Source organism: Natrix helvetica (genome assembly GCF_964273705.1).
Source record: "Natrix helvetica genome assembly, chromosome: 2".
In the NCBI taxonomy this organism is placed as follows: domain Eukaryota; kingdom Metazoa; phylum Chordata; class Lepidosauria; order Squamata; family Natricidae; genus Natrix; species Natrix helvetica.
The window spans coordinates 60,377,167-60,394,209 of record NC_138552.1 but is presented as its reverse complement, the minus strand read 5'-3'; the positions used below and the strand labels follow the sequence as shown (position 1 = coordinate 60,394,209).

Below are 17,043 nucleotides of genomic sequence, written 5' to 3'. Positions count from 1 at the left end.
GCTTTTATACAATGGCATTACTAAATTTAAATTTATTGTAAACATATGAAAAAAATATTCCAACAGCAAGAACAAAAAGACCTATATGCATTAACAATGTACAAAAGCTAGGACAAACTGCTTGCAAATACATACATATTACTAAACTTAATACAAAAATGTATGTAATAACAGAAACCAATAACTTGAAACAGACCTTTTTAAAAATTCACAAACTGACATAGAAATGAAAATAGAATTAAGAAACAGATAAATAAGAAAAAGAATTTTAGATTATATAATTTATATATTCATTCATAGCCCTAGCTCTACCCTGACTCTTTAGCCCTCTTGAGGCTTTTATTTCTAAAAAGATACAGATATCTGATCCTTTGTCTTCTCGTTAAAATTGGGGATAAGCAAGGGAAAAGATCAGTTTCACAAAGATTAAACAAATACTTGGTTTAAAAAAATCTGCAAATAACAACAACAAAAAGGCCAAATAATAATTCATTTAGGCTTCATTTTAATATCCAAATTTGTATCTCTCACAACAATCAAATTCAAGCACTACTTCAACCTTATAATGTACGATGAGGCGTATGCACACAGATAGATGGCATGAGTTGGCTTTGCTTATACAATGATGTGTCATTGGTATATGATGCCAGAGTAATCATTAGTTATTATTAATGTAACAAACATAGTTTGATACAGAGAATTTTAAAGATTCATATTCAACTGAAGCATGAACATTCCCTCTTAGAATTAATGGATAAACAGTTAGAAAAAAGCCATGGAATATTATTTCAGTATATGATCACAGTAGCAAAATTACTGTATACATAGAAATTGAAAGATTTAACACTCTCCACTATGGAGCAATGGCTGGGGACAAGTTTTGCTGAAATGACTAAATTAACTCCTGTGATTAGAGAAAAGATATTAATGACACTTATTGCCAACTGGAAGATTTTTATGAACTTTTTGAGTAAAAATGAAAAAAAGTGTACTAGTGACATGATTTTGATAATTATACAGGACAATTATAAAAAATAGAGTAATAGATTTTAACTTTAGGAAGAGAAATTAAAATATATCTGTATTATACTGCTGTAAAGAATATCAAGTTAATATTTTATATTTTCTTTTCTATTTTTCTTTAACTTTTTTTCCTTTTCTTGCACCTTTTGTTTTTTTTCTGATTTCTTTCTTTTATTTTTCTTACTTTCCATTAATTTGTGGTAATTTATCCTCTCGCTTAAAAGTTTTAATAAAATTAGATATGAAAAAAGGAATGAACTGGTTTAGCCTCTCATCCCAGTGCTTCCCATGAGGTAGTCTCCAAAACTGTCTTCTCACAACCATTTTGGGATTGACAGAAACAAGTATAATGTTACCAGCCCCTTTACTCCAAGAAAAACCTGTCTACTACCAATTTAACCCTTTCAGAATCTATGCCCTCCCATAGTGGAATTTCTCACACTCACTACAGGGGCAAAAGAAAAAAAAAGATAACACAGAGTTACTCCCAAAGTGACAGGAACAAAGGATTACAATTTTCTCTAATTATTCCTGTCTTCTGTAGCCACTACCCACCATAGAATTTTTTGAAATGTCTTATTTAAAAAAAACCATGACTTCTTATCTGTTAAATGATCCAGTCCATAGACTTCTACTCTATATAACTGGGGTCAAATTCACTTTTCTGCGCTAATGAAAATCAGTACATTTCCTCTAAAACACTACATATTAATAAAATGTAGTAACATTAATTACTGTATAGCCAAGTACTTCTCATACCAACTTGCAACTTTAAAATGACATTCTTGCCTTCAAAATCCATAAGAGAATGCTTTTTTTTTTGTCTTTCATGCCAATTGGGCAAAGAAAGAAGAGATGAAGTAGCTGGATATGGCTAAGGAAGTTATCTTTAGTATACACAATATTTTTCTGGCATATGCCTCTGTATTTTGATAAAATAATGTATTTTCAAACTCAACATGTCGATATAATTGTTCTACTGGGGATCAGCTCCATTCACATGAATGGGATGCATTCTAGCAGAACTAAAAGTAATTCAGCCAAAACCTAATTAGAAGTAGAAAATTTTGCCTCAATGGAAAGAAGATAAAACATGTACCATTTGTCAGGTCTGAATATACAACCATCCAAACTTTTGACTAGAGGGAATAAATCCTATATGATGACTGAGTAGGAAAAAAAAGTTCAGAAAACAGCTCAAAAAGCCAACACCAAAATAAAGAAGACAGCTGCCTGACAGCTGTTTTTGTCAAAGGAATAGTTTCACTTGTTTGTAAAATTTCCTGAGGCAAAAAATTAAATAACTGGCAGTTCTGTAGTGATACACCAATGTCTAAAAAGTCAGTTAAATTATAAACTTGTCACAAAAAATGCCAATTTTATGTGGTGGCAATAACAAATGACAAGTCGCAGGAGGAATAATTAACACATGAATGTTCAACGTTAGAAACAAGCCCACTTGTTCCTCTGTTGCTACTTACAAAGAGCCATTTGCTGATTATCTGTAGTCCAACTCTTGGTTTCACTCAAGCAATCTTAGCCTGACTTGACCTAATTTTAGGTTGAAGATCTGGTAAGAATCCAAAGAAGCACAGCTGAGGTAATTAAACATACTGTTGGAAGACCATCACATTTTAAAAATGAAGTAACTTATGAAGTTGCTCAGGGCACATTTCTAATGTTCTAAATATTAGATGTATACAAATTATGATTTAAGGATTGGGTGAACATCCCAAAAAGTGACCAAAGATTTATTTATTTCAAACAATATTTAAAGAGACAAGGCATCAGTCAATTAAAACCAAAGAATAGCTATTATGAAAAAGAGCTTCAATCAACAATTTTGTTAAGTAAAAAAGGCTGCTTTTCTACAGTTATTTTATAATTGAAAATGCTTAGTTGCTAAGCAATATATAAAAGATGGCCTCCTGATGGAAAGCATCAGAACCCAATGCTAAATAAAAAGTGTCATATTATAGACACTTTCACTTGAAAAGTCACAACAAACTTTGAATTTGCTATGTGGAAATGCAAAATATGAAATAATCAGATGTAAAGATGCAAGACTTCAGCCTGTGCATTTGAGTTTTTGAGTGGCCTCTCGCAAGCTACATATTCAAAAATAATAATAAATATAAGCAGGGACATAAATTAAGATTATTTTAATCTTAATGAAGATTAAAACAAAATTTGATTTAAATTTAAAGTTCATTTGTTAAAAAAACTACATATATATTTATGTATTTATTAAATTTTTGTTTATTAAATTTATTTGCCACCCATCTAGCCACCAGGTGACCGAGCAGTTTACAAGCTTAAAAGCAATACATCTATAAAATGTGTATGTGTGTATCTATATGTATGTATGTACACACACAAGTATATAGTAATAATTAAATTATAAATGATTGCAAAAAAAGGGGGAAAGGAAATAATAAGATGTGCAGGTTACACATCCTGCAGATTAGTCAATCAACACCACTAGATATTAGTCCATCAACACCACCAGCATGACAATTTCCCACAAGGCCCTTCAAAAAGTTCAAGGGGGTTGGAGCAGATCTCACCCTGAGAAGAGATGTTCCAAAGGGCAAGAGTCATGGCAGATAAGGCTTTTCTTGACTCCATCAGCCGAAATTCCTTGACTGACAAGATCTGCAGCATGCCTCTTCTACCAGTGAGGGTGGAGTGGGCCTATCCCATTGGGATGAGGTAGATATATATTGTATAACGTATGTAAGGAGTAATTTACCAAACCTTCATATCAAAGATTGCAATTTGGTGGCGGTGAAGGGTTCTAAGAGCATAATCCCAACATACAACTCCAAGAGCTCTGAAAATGTGCTTCTGTTCATTAAATACGTAGGTCTCTTACTTATCAAAACATTTTCAAGCCATTTAGATTAAATCATTAATCAATTCTGTATTTAATTTATTATTTATTATTATTTATTTATTATTAGCGTTTATATACCGCCCCCTCTCCCGAAAGGGACTCGGGGCGGTGTACAGTCCGTATTAAAATACAGCAGATTAAAACGTAGAAATAACTATATAAATACATGTATTAAGAGGAGGATAAAATATGCCAAACTGTACTGCTAATAAATAAATCAATACAAAAGTTTAAAATATCAGGTTAAATTTAAAACACTATCCCTCTAAAAACCAGTAAGAATGTGTATGCCAGGAGGTAGACGTTAAAATTATGCCAAACCAGCCAGTCGGAACAGGTGTGTCTTCAGTTTCTGTCGGAAGGAGCGGAGGTCAGTAATGGTTCTAATATCGGGGGGGAGGTCATTCCAGAGGGTTGGGCCCATCACAGAGAAGGCCCTACTCCTCGGTGTCGCCCGTTGGCATTGCCTCGTGGACGGCACCAGGAGAAGGCCCTCCCTGTGAGAGCGGATTGGCCGCAGGGATGTATGTGGGAAGATGCGATCCCACAGGTAACTAGGCCCTATGCCATGGAGCACTTTAAAGATGGTGATCAGAACCTTGAAACGCACCCGAAAGACCACAGGCAGCCAGTGCAGCTCGCGCAGGAGAGGTGTTACATGGGAGTACCTAGTACTCCCCATGACTACCCGCGCGGCTGCGTTCTGGACTAGCTGCAGTCTTCGGGCGCGTCCCAAGGGAAGCCCCATGTAGAGAGCGTTACAGTAGTCCAGGCGAGACATCACCAGTGCATGAGTGACTGTGCGTAGGGCATCACGGTCCAGAAGGGGGCGCAATTGGCGCACCAGGCGAACCTGGTGGAACGCCCCCCTTGCCACGGCTGCCACATGATCATCCATTGACAGCCGGGCGTCTAGGAGGACGCCCAAATTGCGTGCCCGTTCCACAGGGGGCAATTGTTCGCCCCCTATGGCCAGCGATGGAATCAGCTGGCTGAACCGAGGCGCCGGTAGCCACAGCCACTCAGTCTTGGAGGGGTTGAGTTTGAGTCTGTTGTCCCCCATCCAGACCCCGATGTTTATAAAATAAACAGCTATCAACTTACATATTATTTTGTTTTAAAAATAATAGTTGTGGGAAAAGCATAGATTTTTATATAATTTGGGCAATAATTTATTTAAAAAAGAAAAAAACCATTATCAGAATAATTTACACAAAATTATGTAGGTATAATTTGGATATGACGATATAAAAATAAAATGTTAACCTATTTTAATAGCCTTTCAAAATATTGGAGAAATGCTGCTACCATCTGAGCACATATATAACAAATTAAAATAAAAAAACATGAACTTAGTATAAATTCTAAACATTACATTACATTTTTCCCAAGAACTAAAAACTAAGTTAAGTATCCCTGCCCCACAACTATAGAAGCCTCTCTTTTCCTAATAGTCAACAACCACAAGCTTCTAGACCTCATTTTTATAATCTCCTGAACTCTCTCCTTTGCCATATTGCCAAAGTTTGATGGCATAATTGACAGGCACAATAAAAGTATAGTATACTTTTATATTATATTGTGCCCGAAGAGGCACAATAAAAGTATAGTATAAGTTCTAGAATAAATGGGAGATATTAAATTAACAAATAAGTGTGAATAAAATCCCCTACACCCATACAATTTTTTTAAAAAAATTCCAACTTCAACCAAATATATTATGTGTTCATATCCATTATATATTTCCCTCAAATGTAAATAATATTTAACATTTTACCTTAGGAATACAGGTAGTCCTCGAATTACAACCACAACTAAGACCATTTCTGCTGCTAAGCGAGACCGTTGTTAAGTGAGTTTTGACCCATTTTATGTCCTTTCTTGCCACAGTAGTTAAGTGAATCATTGCAGTTGTTAAGTTAGTAACATGGTTGTTAAGTGAATCTGGCTTCCTTATTGACTTTGCTTATCAGACAGTGGCAAAAGAGGATCACATGGCCCTGGGACACTGCAAGCCTCATACATGTGAGTCATTTGCCAAGTGTATAAATTTTGCTCATGTGACCAGAAGGATGCCGCAATGGTTATAAGTGTTAAAACTGCCACAAGTCACTTTTTTAGTGCAGTTGTAATTTCAAACAGTCACCAAGTGAACTTTTTATTCTTTTTCTACACTGTATAAATTAACATTGCTCATCTTGAAAATACCTAGTTTGTCTCTAATATTTACTCTTGATTATTCTATTGTATTTTTTTCTGGTTCAAATGTGCAACCTCACTTCTGAGTTGCTTCTTATTTCATTTATCTTACCTCTTGCTTTGGCTAAGTCTTTCCTCTTTCTCCTTTAGTTATCACTGACTCCTCCCATATACATGCACACACACACACACACACACACACACACACACACACAGAGACAACTGTACATACATATTCTTGTTCCAAAAAATTTTCCCATACTTTGCCTCTCTTAAGGTGTATGCCAATTGCTCACAAATAAATAGAAATAGAAATAGAAATTTAATTTGTTGGCCGCACCCTCTCCGCAAGGAACAGTACTTTTTTGTGCTTTACAAAAGGTATTCAATATGTTTTCATGGCTTATAATTCAATGTAACACTTTATTCTCATGTATTTCATACATCTTTTCCTATTTTTTAAATAAATGGATTTTGGCTTCTGCTCTTGCTTTCTCTCTGAACATAGATGCCCCCTAGTCTATGCTTTTTGATCTACAGTAGACACTTTTACAGCCAATTCTCATCATGTGCCTAAATGTTAAATGAAAACTCGCTAATTTTTATCAAATCGTTTCCAGCCAATTTTGATTTCTTTCCTTCTTGTGTCCTTTCATTATATTCCTCTTTTTTATTGCAATCATGTAAATTTGTTTAATTTGCATTGCCTACTTCTTGAGTCATTGTACTTAAAAACTAGTTCTATGTAATTATCTGTTACTGATATATAAACTGAAACTAATGATGACAAATGGAAATATGAGTTTATGTGTTTTATATATTTAATGATGATGCTAGAAGTTATGTTAAATCAATTCAACTCTCAGTAAGCAATAAAGTTTACATCTGTGTCACTTTAGATCTTCAAAGTTATTCCCTGAATGTACAGGCAACATAAATCTGTTTCTGTTTTCATTTGATATTTCTATTGAAGTCCATATACCTACCCTTTTTGAGGTAAATCTAGTAGTGCCTGTCTAAACATATCTATCTGAATTTAAGCAAGTGATAAATTAAAGTAAACAAAGAAAAAGCCTTTTGAACTCTGTGCCCTTTCAGTAAAAAGGATACCTCATTCAATTTCTATGCCTTCATGAACAAAGTTTTGCCTTGGAATTTTTACAACTGCAGACGTTTTCATAAAAGTTATGTGCCAATATTTACTATTCTAAGAAAAAACAGTCCCTCTAAAGAATTACTAATGTTGGACAGAGAAACAATTTCATCTTTGTATAATCCCTGGATAATACTTTTAATGGATTATCCCTGGATAATCTTTTAATAATCCCTGGATATTACATATTTATTTAATCCTCTTTTATAGTCAAATGGTGTTTGTTCAGTTCTTTTGATCAATGTAGTATATTTTATGTTCTTTATTTTAATAGAAAATGTATTCTTAAACTAGTTGAGATTAGAATATCAAGGTACATATGTTCTGACCATCTATAGACACAATCAATAATAACATGTGCTATACCTCAACATATTATAAGAGAACTTGAAATGTATCCATCTCATTTGCAGGAGGAAAAAAAACTGGATAAAAGCAAAATCAAGACATTAAATTAGATCAGGGAATATTTTGTAAAATTCTATAAATATAGCAACTTCCCATGTGGATCTCTATTGTCATAAGCAACACCAACAAATATGATAGTATATAAAAATCATCCAATCTATTACTTCTTTAACACATGTGGGAAAACTGCAATTTGTGGGACAATTGCAGCCCCTCCAGCAACTCAAGATCATCTTGATGTAATTTAGCAACAAAATGATAATTTCTCGATGGTGTAATTTTCAACTTAGTGAAATGATTCTATGAAGCCAGCAAAACCCTCCCTACATTTAAAATCTCTCAAGTCAAGTAAAATTGACCATGAAGAATTTGTTATCCATTCTAGAAGGGCTCAGGCCATCCAATTTGAATGGGAGGAAGTATAAACCTTTGTACATAACTAGAACAAAGCATAAGGTATTTTGGTCTTGTATAGCATTGTATCCATATTCTAGAAAAGCTTTTTTAAAAAGGCCCCATGTAAAAATGCTCTCAAATTATTAACTGCATTCCACAGGTTTGAATGATATTAGTATATCTTTCTCCCCAAACTAAATAGTATGAATCTAAACAACAAAACTAAACCACAGGTCTACATTTTATCTAATTCTCTGTATAAACTTTATCAAATCTGGCAATTCCACAAGACTTAGTAAGAATAAATTGAAACAACTCAGTTCCCACAAAACATTGGCAAGCTATATTCAATGTTTTTCGGGAGAAACCTAACTCTGAAATACAAGCCAATGATGTCTTCATAGCTGTAGCTTTATTCTACAGATTACATCCAACAAACCACAAGGAGCAGGAAATGTTCATTTTAAATACCATTGGCTCACTTCAGGCTCAAAGCCACTGTCAGCAACATCCTTATTCTATATAGATTTACATTAATAACTCTAAATAGAAACAGAAACTGCTTTCTTTTAAATCAATCCATAATTTTGCATCTCTCCTGTTCCTAGGATTTTAGTCTTTCTATCTACTTACCTTTACACTTCATACAGTCAAGGGACCTGTACTATTGTTATTGGATCTAATTCTAATTTTCCTTAAATCTGCTTAAAATGTTTATTAAAAATCATATTAAAAATGTTTGCCAGCACCAAAGATCTATCTACGAAACCAGGATTTCTGAGCACATGAAAGTGGTCACAAAATCCCACAGTATCTTGCCTTACATATAAGCACAGTTTGGTCTTAAGTACAAGAGCTTTAGATTGATAAGCTTCCTACTCTGGTTGATCCTTAGAAGGCTGGAAGCTTTAATCAGAGTTTCTCATTATATCCAGACCAGAAATTTTAGTGTTAAGAAATCAAAACCATCCATCTTAATTTAAAGGTTTCAATAAATCACAGTTAACTCTTACCTTCTCAGACATCCCCCCTTGTACTAATAACATAAGAGCAAACTTGATGTGAAAAACAGGCCCTGATGGAAGGTTAAACATTCCCAGCCTACATTCTTAACCTCAAATGTAGTGTCCCTAGCCTTAAAAGAAGTAAGAATAAAAGCTGGAAGAATGTGGTACACATTATTTATCACATCTAATTCAGTTTTATATCTGAAGGAGAAGAACATTAATAAATAATTGGCTTAGTTTATGACATGTATTGAAAAGGTAATCTGGAATAAACGAAAAGTAACAGAGAAATAGAACACTTGGATCATTGTGATTCCTGCATTTAAGCAGTTATACAAACAAAGAAGAGTGTCAGTACTCCTATATAATGGATACAATTTAAAAAATAAAGAGAAACTTAATGTGTATATTGGTCAAGCAGTGTATTTCCCTGCCTTCAAGGGGGTGGGGGAATCAGAATTACCCATATTAACTGGTTCTCATGCAAATAACTTTTTAGGATGGGTTTTCTAAGGTCATATTCATACAAATCAGTTTCCCCAACACTCCACAAGTATTAAATTATGGCTCCTGTAGTCCCCATAGCTTTACTGCAGTTTAACAAGGATGAAAGACACCAAGTTGGAGAAAACTGATATGCACATTTATATCCATGTAGCTAATATCTGCTAACATCTGATCTAACTCTTTTAGATGTGCAATACAATGGGCATGTGATTTTCTAAAATCCAACTAGAACAAGCCATTTTCTGTAAATTCCTTGCAACATAGTTCTAAGCAACTGTAACCATGCCAACATGTTGAAAAAAGCTAATCTATGCTATATTGTGGAAGTCACTGGAAGATCTATGAGGCTGAGTTTGAACATCAGATACCAGATACAAACTAAAGGAACTAGTCATCCCACTTTATGCCCTGATTGAGTGCTTCAAAATACACCTAGAAATGTAATGAGCTGGAATAGATGTTCTCATCCTATGAGCGATACAGTTTGTGATAATTATAGACCTGGAAAGAAGCAGATTGAGGAAGGTTGTTCCAGAAAGTTTGATCGAAAACTTCAAATATCCTTAAGCATAGGTTCAGGCTAAAGGTCCACTTTAATTTTTTTACAGTGATGGAACTAATGGAAAATAAATAAGATCTTCATATTGTATAATTAAATAATCATTAAAGGATATCAATAAAGTGACAACAAAATTGAGCATAAAAAGTATATGAACATAAACAGCTACAGATGTGTAATAGGAATAACTACTATCTATGTTTACTTAATGAGAGGCACTTTGTGTAGTACTTAAGAGTACGAGGCTAGAAACTGGGTTCTAGCTCCACCTTAGGCACAAAACCACCTGGGGGACTCTGAGCCAGGCATTTTTTTTCTAGTAAACTAGCCCTAATAAGCTATCAATGGCAAACAACTTCTGAAAACATTGGCAAGAAAATTGCACGAACTTGTCCAGGTAGTCACAAGGAGACAGCATTAACTCAAAGGCACAAAACAATCAAATGTTTATTTAATATCGCTTGTCAAATGGATTTAACATTAAAATGGATGAGGCTCAAATCAAGAACTTCTGTATGCTTATAATAGTGCAGGTGAAATTAACAATTACAAAACCATGTCTTAAATTTAAAATTAGGATGAAGTGCTTTCCTTATTTTGGTGGTTATAGAACTTTGAACACTGAAAAAGAAAATGGCAAAGAAAAATTAAATAATAATTGGAGTAACATGGAAGTATTATGAAAAAGAACAGAGATGGAACATTAACAGTGGGATGTAAATTTTACTGCAAAGAGCAGTTGAAATACAGGTGAAGAGGAAAAAAAATACTCACCAAACCACCACAAGTGCTAAAGGAAGCAAAGGATCCAGGATAATGCAGCACAGACCCGCTATAGTAACAGGCTCTCTCTGTTTGTGTGTGGATCAAATCTGGGGTACTCTTTTCATTCAATAGTCGTTCCTCCACTGCAAAACCTGGTGCTAAGAAGCGACTGTCCCTCTTAAGCAGCAGATAGAGCTCCTGAGCGAAAGCTGGTATTCTCAGCAACATCTCATCCTCATCTTCTGAAGGAGATACATATGGATGAGATGGTTGCTGAGAAGTACCATTAGATCCCTGAGGAAGTGGAGACCAGTGATAGAAATCCTGAGATTCATATTCATCCTCTGAAGTTTCCCGAACTGGCAGTTGCTGGTGCTGGCGGTCAGATGAGGAAGAAACTGAGCGGATCTCACGAGAACTGCCCACTCCCTGAGTGGATGCAGAGGTAGCATTAATATTGCTGCTGCTATTCCCACAGTTACCATCAAGACTGCAGCTGCCTCCTGCACCACTCCCTCCAGTGGATTCTTGTTGGCTTCTACTCCACAGGGCTGGGTAAACAATCTCCCACTCTTCAAAATCTCCCAGAGGTTGTAGACCTGCAAAAATTCACATAGACTGAAATTTACACACTCTGAATTCTCCCAACTGTAAAAGTTGCCATAAACGGACGCCAGATTTAGGACCCATCAGCATAATTTTAATACATCAAAATGACATAACAGCATTGATCCACATACTGCTATTGCCAGTAGAAAATCAGTTTTCCTATGTACTCATTGTAAGAAAAAATAATATGTTTGGGGAGCTTCTTTATATTAGTTGGCTGAAAATGCTATTTTTACATATATGTTGCATTTATATTTTAGTTTTTGTTAGCTGCCCAGAGTAGAATTGGTGAGATGAGTGACTATGTATGTATGTATGTTGTATGTATGTATGTATGTATGTATGTATGTATGTATGTATACACATAACTAAAGGTGTGCACATATATCTACAAAATACCTGCTGAAGACTAATGTGCTTTTCCCTTCTCTCTCTCTCTCTCTCTCTCTCTCTCTCTCTCTCTCTCTCTCTCTCTGTGTGTATGTATGTATGTGTATGTGTATATATATACACACACACATACACACACACATACATTCAATATTGTGTTAAAGATTTATTTATTTATTTATTTATTTCTACAATGTGTCCCTGTTTCAATATAAAAGGATATTTTTAGAAATTTGTAAATAAAGCTTGAAGAGTAGCCACAGCTTCTAATTGAATTAAAAGATAGGCATCTCATTTTACCCATTTGAACAATTGTAGTCAAATAATGTGGTAAGGAACAGTAGTAGCCTTTCCCAATGTGATATCCCCTAAACTACGTTGCTGGCTGAGATTTACAGACCACCATCCATTCTAGACTGGGAAAGGCTGTTAGAAGTCCCAACTAACTAGTCAGTCAAAATCTCTCCAGTATCATTAGAAGTAGCCTCTCTTTCAATCTAAGCATCTCCAGCATAAGGATAGTTGTTATAGGTTTAAGTGGCTGAACACCCAGGAGTTTTTCCTACAATATCAAGTAGGAACAAATTTGCACAAATTTGTAATTAAAAGGCAGAGACTACAAAAATATTTGCCAAGCATCTATGTGAGCTTTAGGGCTAATAAAAAGTTAAGATGCCACCTGATGGCAGAGAAAGGAGTAAGAGGGAAGGGGAAATTGATTTACTCAAACTTTTATTTGTTTCACCAAAACAAGCATCTTACATAGATTAGGATTACAGGTAAAAAAAATGTGTAAAAAACCTATAATCTTTGGTTGTATATCCCATTCCTAAATTAAAGTATTTCACTGATTAGCCAATAAGAATTCAATAAGAATACGAATGACAGTAGAAATTCTGAAGCATCATATGTGTAAATACAGTTATAAATTTATAATTCAAAACATTAATTTGTTGTACAAATATATTTAGTGAATTGAAACTTCTATAAATTGTGGATTTTTGCACAAAAAGAAAATTGTTCTATGTGAAAATCTTTGATGTTTAATATTTGAAGTGCTTAAGAAATAAAAAAAAATCTGAAATAACCTGATGAAAATGTTAGCACACTGCATGCAGATATAAAAGTAGAAAAAATATTCTCTTGCTGATATTGGAACAATCCTAAAGAAATAATACAGTTTATTAACATTTGACCTTAGTTATTCTATATTTTAAATCAGATAATATTGCCTCAAACGAATATAAGATCTGTTTCTTCAGCAAAGGCAAATAAGACTTACTTTTGCTTCTAACTAAGGCAAATAAGATTGGCAAACAGAAAGAAATTAATCCATCAATATACCAAAGTACAGATCCTATATATTTTGAATGTTACAGGCTTTTGGGGTGTATTTAATCTTTAATGGGCAATTTTTGCCACTTTGAGTTATTTATCAAATAAATAAATAATTTCGGGTGTATGAGAACTAAAACTTCATAAACATTCTCATGCAGATGTGAACCAAGTAGCTCATCCTAATGGAATAAGAAGATACTCTGGCTGATTACACTATGGAGAAACATATCCTTGTAAAGCATGTCCTGCCAAGATGCTGCTGAATGTTGTTTGATCCTAGAGAATACTTTGGCAGTCACTTGAAGAAAAAAAGTTAAATCTAAGTTTACTGTTCAATATCAGAGCAGCATTCTCAAGCTGCAGGCAAATTATTTCTGAGCGTGTGCAGGGTGTCTTATAAATTATATCCTTCCCTAGCAGTGTGTAAGTATTTGATAGATGGATAGATTGATACCGTTCAATAACAGTGCACCGAAATGTATATTTAAGATCTTCTACTCCTACGAACTACCAATAATGATACATCTCTGCGAGACGTCTTTGTGTCACTGTGGTTCCTTATTACCTTGGGCAAAGGCTCTTGGCCATCACCCGGGGCCAGAAATCTCCGAAGAAAAGAAAGTGGTTCCGATTATTGAGCAAACACGAAGTACTGGGACTCACCTGAAGTGATCCGATCTGACAGGAAGCACAGCTGATAAAAGATGCAGCAAAGGTGGCTCAGCCGCCTTTCCCTTTTCGCCTCCATCCACGCCGCGGAGGTGGGCAGGGGGAGCGACCAAAGTACCCCCTTTTCTCTTCCGGCGCTTTTCTTTGAGGAACTTTGCAAAAACCGAGGAAAAAGCTGCTCGCGCAAGACGCCGAGCCTGCAAAGCCTCCCTCCTTCCTTCAGTTTGTGGGAGGAGGGCAGAGAAAATAGCGGGCTCGGCAAGCCTCTTAGCAGCAGCAGCAGCAGCAACAGCAAGAGCAGCTCCGCAGTGGCACCAACCCCGAGCCTCTCCGCTCCGGTTCCCGAGCAGAGTGAAAGCTGAAGCCCTGACAAGGGAAGCCACCTCAGGGGGCCGAGTCAGGCGGCAGCCATGCCAGCAGAGGTCAACAGAAGAGGGCAGACTGGCTGAAGGAAGCCCAAAGAACCGCGCGAGATGGAGAAGGCGCAACTTGCTTTGGTGGAGAAGCCGGGCGCGGAGCGGACAGGCAGAGAGAAGGAGGGAGGGAGCGAGGGAGGGAGGGACGGCCACGCGCAGCAGCGGCGGCAACAGCAGCAACAGCAACAGCGGAGAGGTGGTGGCACCCCGCGCGCACACACACACACACACACACATATAGACCCAATCCCGGCAGTGGACGGTGGGCTAAAGGCGAGGAGCTCTCCCTGGGTGGGAAGTGGGCGGAGGAGGACTCAAAAGAGAACGAGCGGGCTCCCCAAACTCCTGCCGCTCGCTCTTGATTGGCTGCTCTGGCGTTTCTAATTTACATACCTCTTATTTCTTCCCCTCCTCCCCTCCCCCCCTTTCTCCTTCCCTGGGAAGGTCCGAGGGTTTGAGGTGCAGGTAAGTATTGGAGTGAGAATGGTGGACGAAGTCTTGGCCCTGGCGTGGTCGGGCGCAAGAAATCCAAGGACCTAAGCAACGTCCCGTGAGACTGAACGAGAATGGAAGATGAATTGTGAATCCGAAGCAGAACTTCCACTTATAGCCACAGCTTTGTTCCAAACAGTATCAACCTTGTGAACTCTCAAGCTTTCCGCTATGTATTCAAGATGGACAAAGATTAATATTAATATGTATATGTTAGAGTGTAGCTATATACATATGTATGTATATAGCATATCTATATATAACGTTATGTATGTGTATGCTTTCAGAGCAGGCAACAGAATTTCATTTTTAATGTGTGCCAGAGTCCCACAGAAAAAAAATGACTATAAAGATTATCTTATTAGCAAAAATACTTGCTAATTTGTGCTTTCCCAAAGGCGCTGTGAGGTATGCTTTTAACTGCCATGCTTGCACAAATCCAATTTTCTCGAAAGGAACTCTGGAATCTTTTGTCCCTCTCAGATGTATACGGGTAGACTTAACAACCACAATTGAGCCCAACCTTTCTGTTAAGTGAGACATTGGTTAAGTGAGTTTGGCCCCATTTTATAACCTTTCTTGCCGCATTTGTTAAGTGAATCACTATAATTGATACGTTAGTAATGTGGCTAAGTGAATCTGGCTCCCACATTAACTTTGCTTGTCAGAGGGTCGCAAAAGGTGATCATATAACCTTGGGACACAGCATTGGTCATAAATATGAACTAGTTGCCAAGCATCTGAATTTCAATCACATGATCATGAGGCTGCTGCAAAGGTTGTAACTGAGGAAAACGATAATGTCACATTTTCCAGTGCCGCTGTAACTTGAAATGGCCACTAAGACTAACTGTACTTATAAATGCAACATAATCTTTCCTGCAGATATACCTTATAGATTAAAAATTCACCATAAATGCTGATGTCCACAGTCTTCTATAAGCAATAACTTCTAAAATGTGTACTTCCTTACATATGCAATATGCAAAGAACAGCATTGTTGTTAGGTTCATATTATATATTGTTTCCAGGAGAATGACAATTTTCCATGATTATATAAGTAAATGTATATGGAATAAATGTAAATACGAAAGAAAATTTAAACTTGCAGAACTGGGCAGTCATTCTGCCTTACTGTTTTGATACATGGTCTGACACATATTTATGTTTATTCCATCTTGAATAACTTTATAAATAACTGAAGGCAGCAAACATACTTAATCTTCCTTCCTCCTCTTAATTTCCTCACAACAAACACCCTATGAGTTGGATGAGCTGAGAGACAATGACTGGTTCAGGTCACCCAGGTGGCTTTCCTGCCAAAGGAAGGACTAGAACTTCCAGTCTCCTGGTTTCTAGCTTGGTGCCTTAATTGCTACACCAAAGTGGCTCTATACTAAACTTCTAATAATACCATGAACTCAATATGTATTAGAAAATCTTATATATTTGCCATTTGTCTATAGCATACTTTAAAATAATAAATGCATTCTAATACATACTAGGATTTTGTTCTGACGTGGGCCCTCTTTTTTATTTTGATATGTCTCTATCTTTTCAGATATATTATTCACTAGGCCAGTTTCTCCAGTACTATACCAGCTCTATTTAGATTCAGTAAAACAAAAAAACCCACAGGCCACTCAGTATATACCTTTAGAAATGCAACAAAACTGTAACAAACTGAAGATGTTTTATTCAGGAAAACATCAGGATTCAGAAGCAAGCTTTCACCATGTCCTGACTGGTTTAATACAGCATTTGATATTTCGTTATTAGAGTCAATTTCTATCTCATTTTTCCCCTCCAGGAGCTAAAGACAAGATACACTGTGCTCTTTCTTCCCATATTTTTCCTTAAATAAACCTGCCCAATAGGATGAGAGAGAGTGAATAGACCACATGAATTCCCTTGGGTTTGGATAGACCATAGCCTGATGTCCTTAGTCCAACAATTCAGATTTTCTAATTTTTGAACATGAAGCAGGGCAAGAGAGATTGTAAGTAAAAAGTGAGTGGGCATAACATTTTTTACAAATCTAATCATGCTTGCACGGACAAAACATGATTGGTGTCAAGCTTCACTCTAGGCCTTGATGTCTGCTTTGCCCATGCAAACTTGCGAAGCTTGATAACTCATAGGTATGTAGATTAACCTTTAATTAATAAAATTGGGTGGTATATTGATTTCTTGCCCAACCTTGACCTTAGTGAAAC

At 36.2% G+C, this 17,043-nt stretch overlaps 1 protein-coding gene across 1 annotated transcript in view; it reads right to left on the bottom strand.

The window, feature by feature from the left end:
- Positions 1-14,957, bottom strand: part of ADAMTS19 (ADAM metallopeptidase with thrombospondin type 1 motif 19) — a 104,007-nt gene extending 89,050 nt beyond the window's left edge. Inside the window, exons 1-2 of the mRNA XM_081941155.1 lie at positions 13,914-14,957; positions 10,923-11,512 (exon numbers count right to left, since the gene is read on the bottom strand). Coding sequence (XP_081797281.1) covers positions 10,923-11,512; positions 13,914-13,998 — 675 coding nt within the window. The 5' untranslated portion in view covers positions 13,999-14,957. The remainder of the gene's footprint in view (positions 1-10,922; positions 11,513-13,913) is intronic.
- Positions 14,958-17,043: the final 2,086 nt, after the last annotated feature.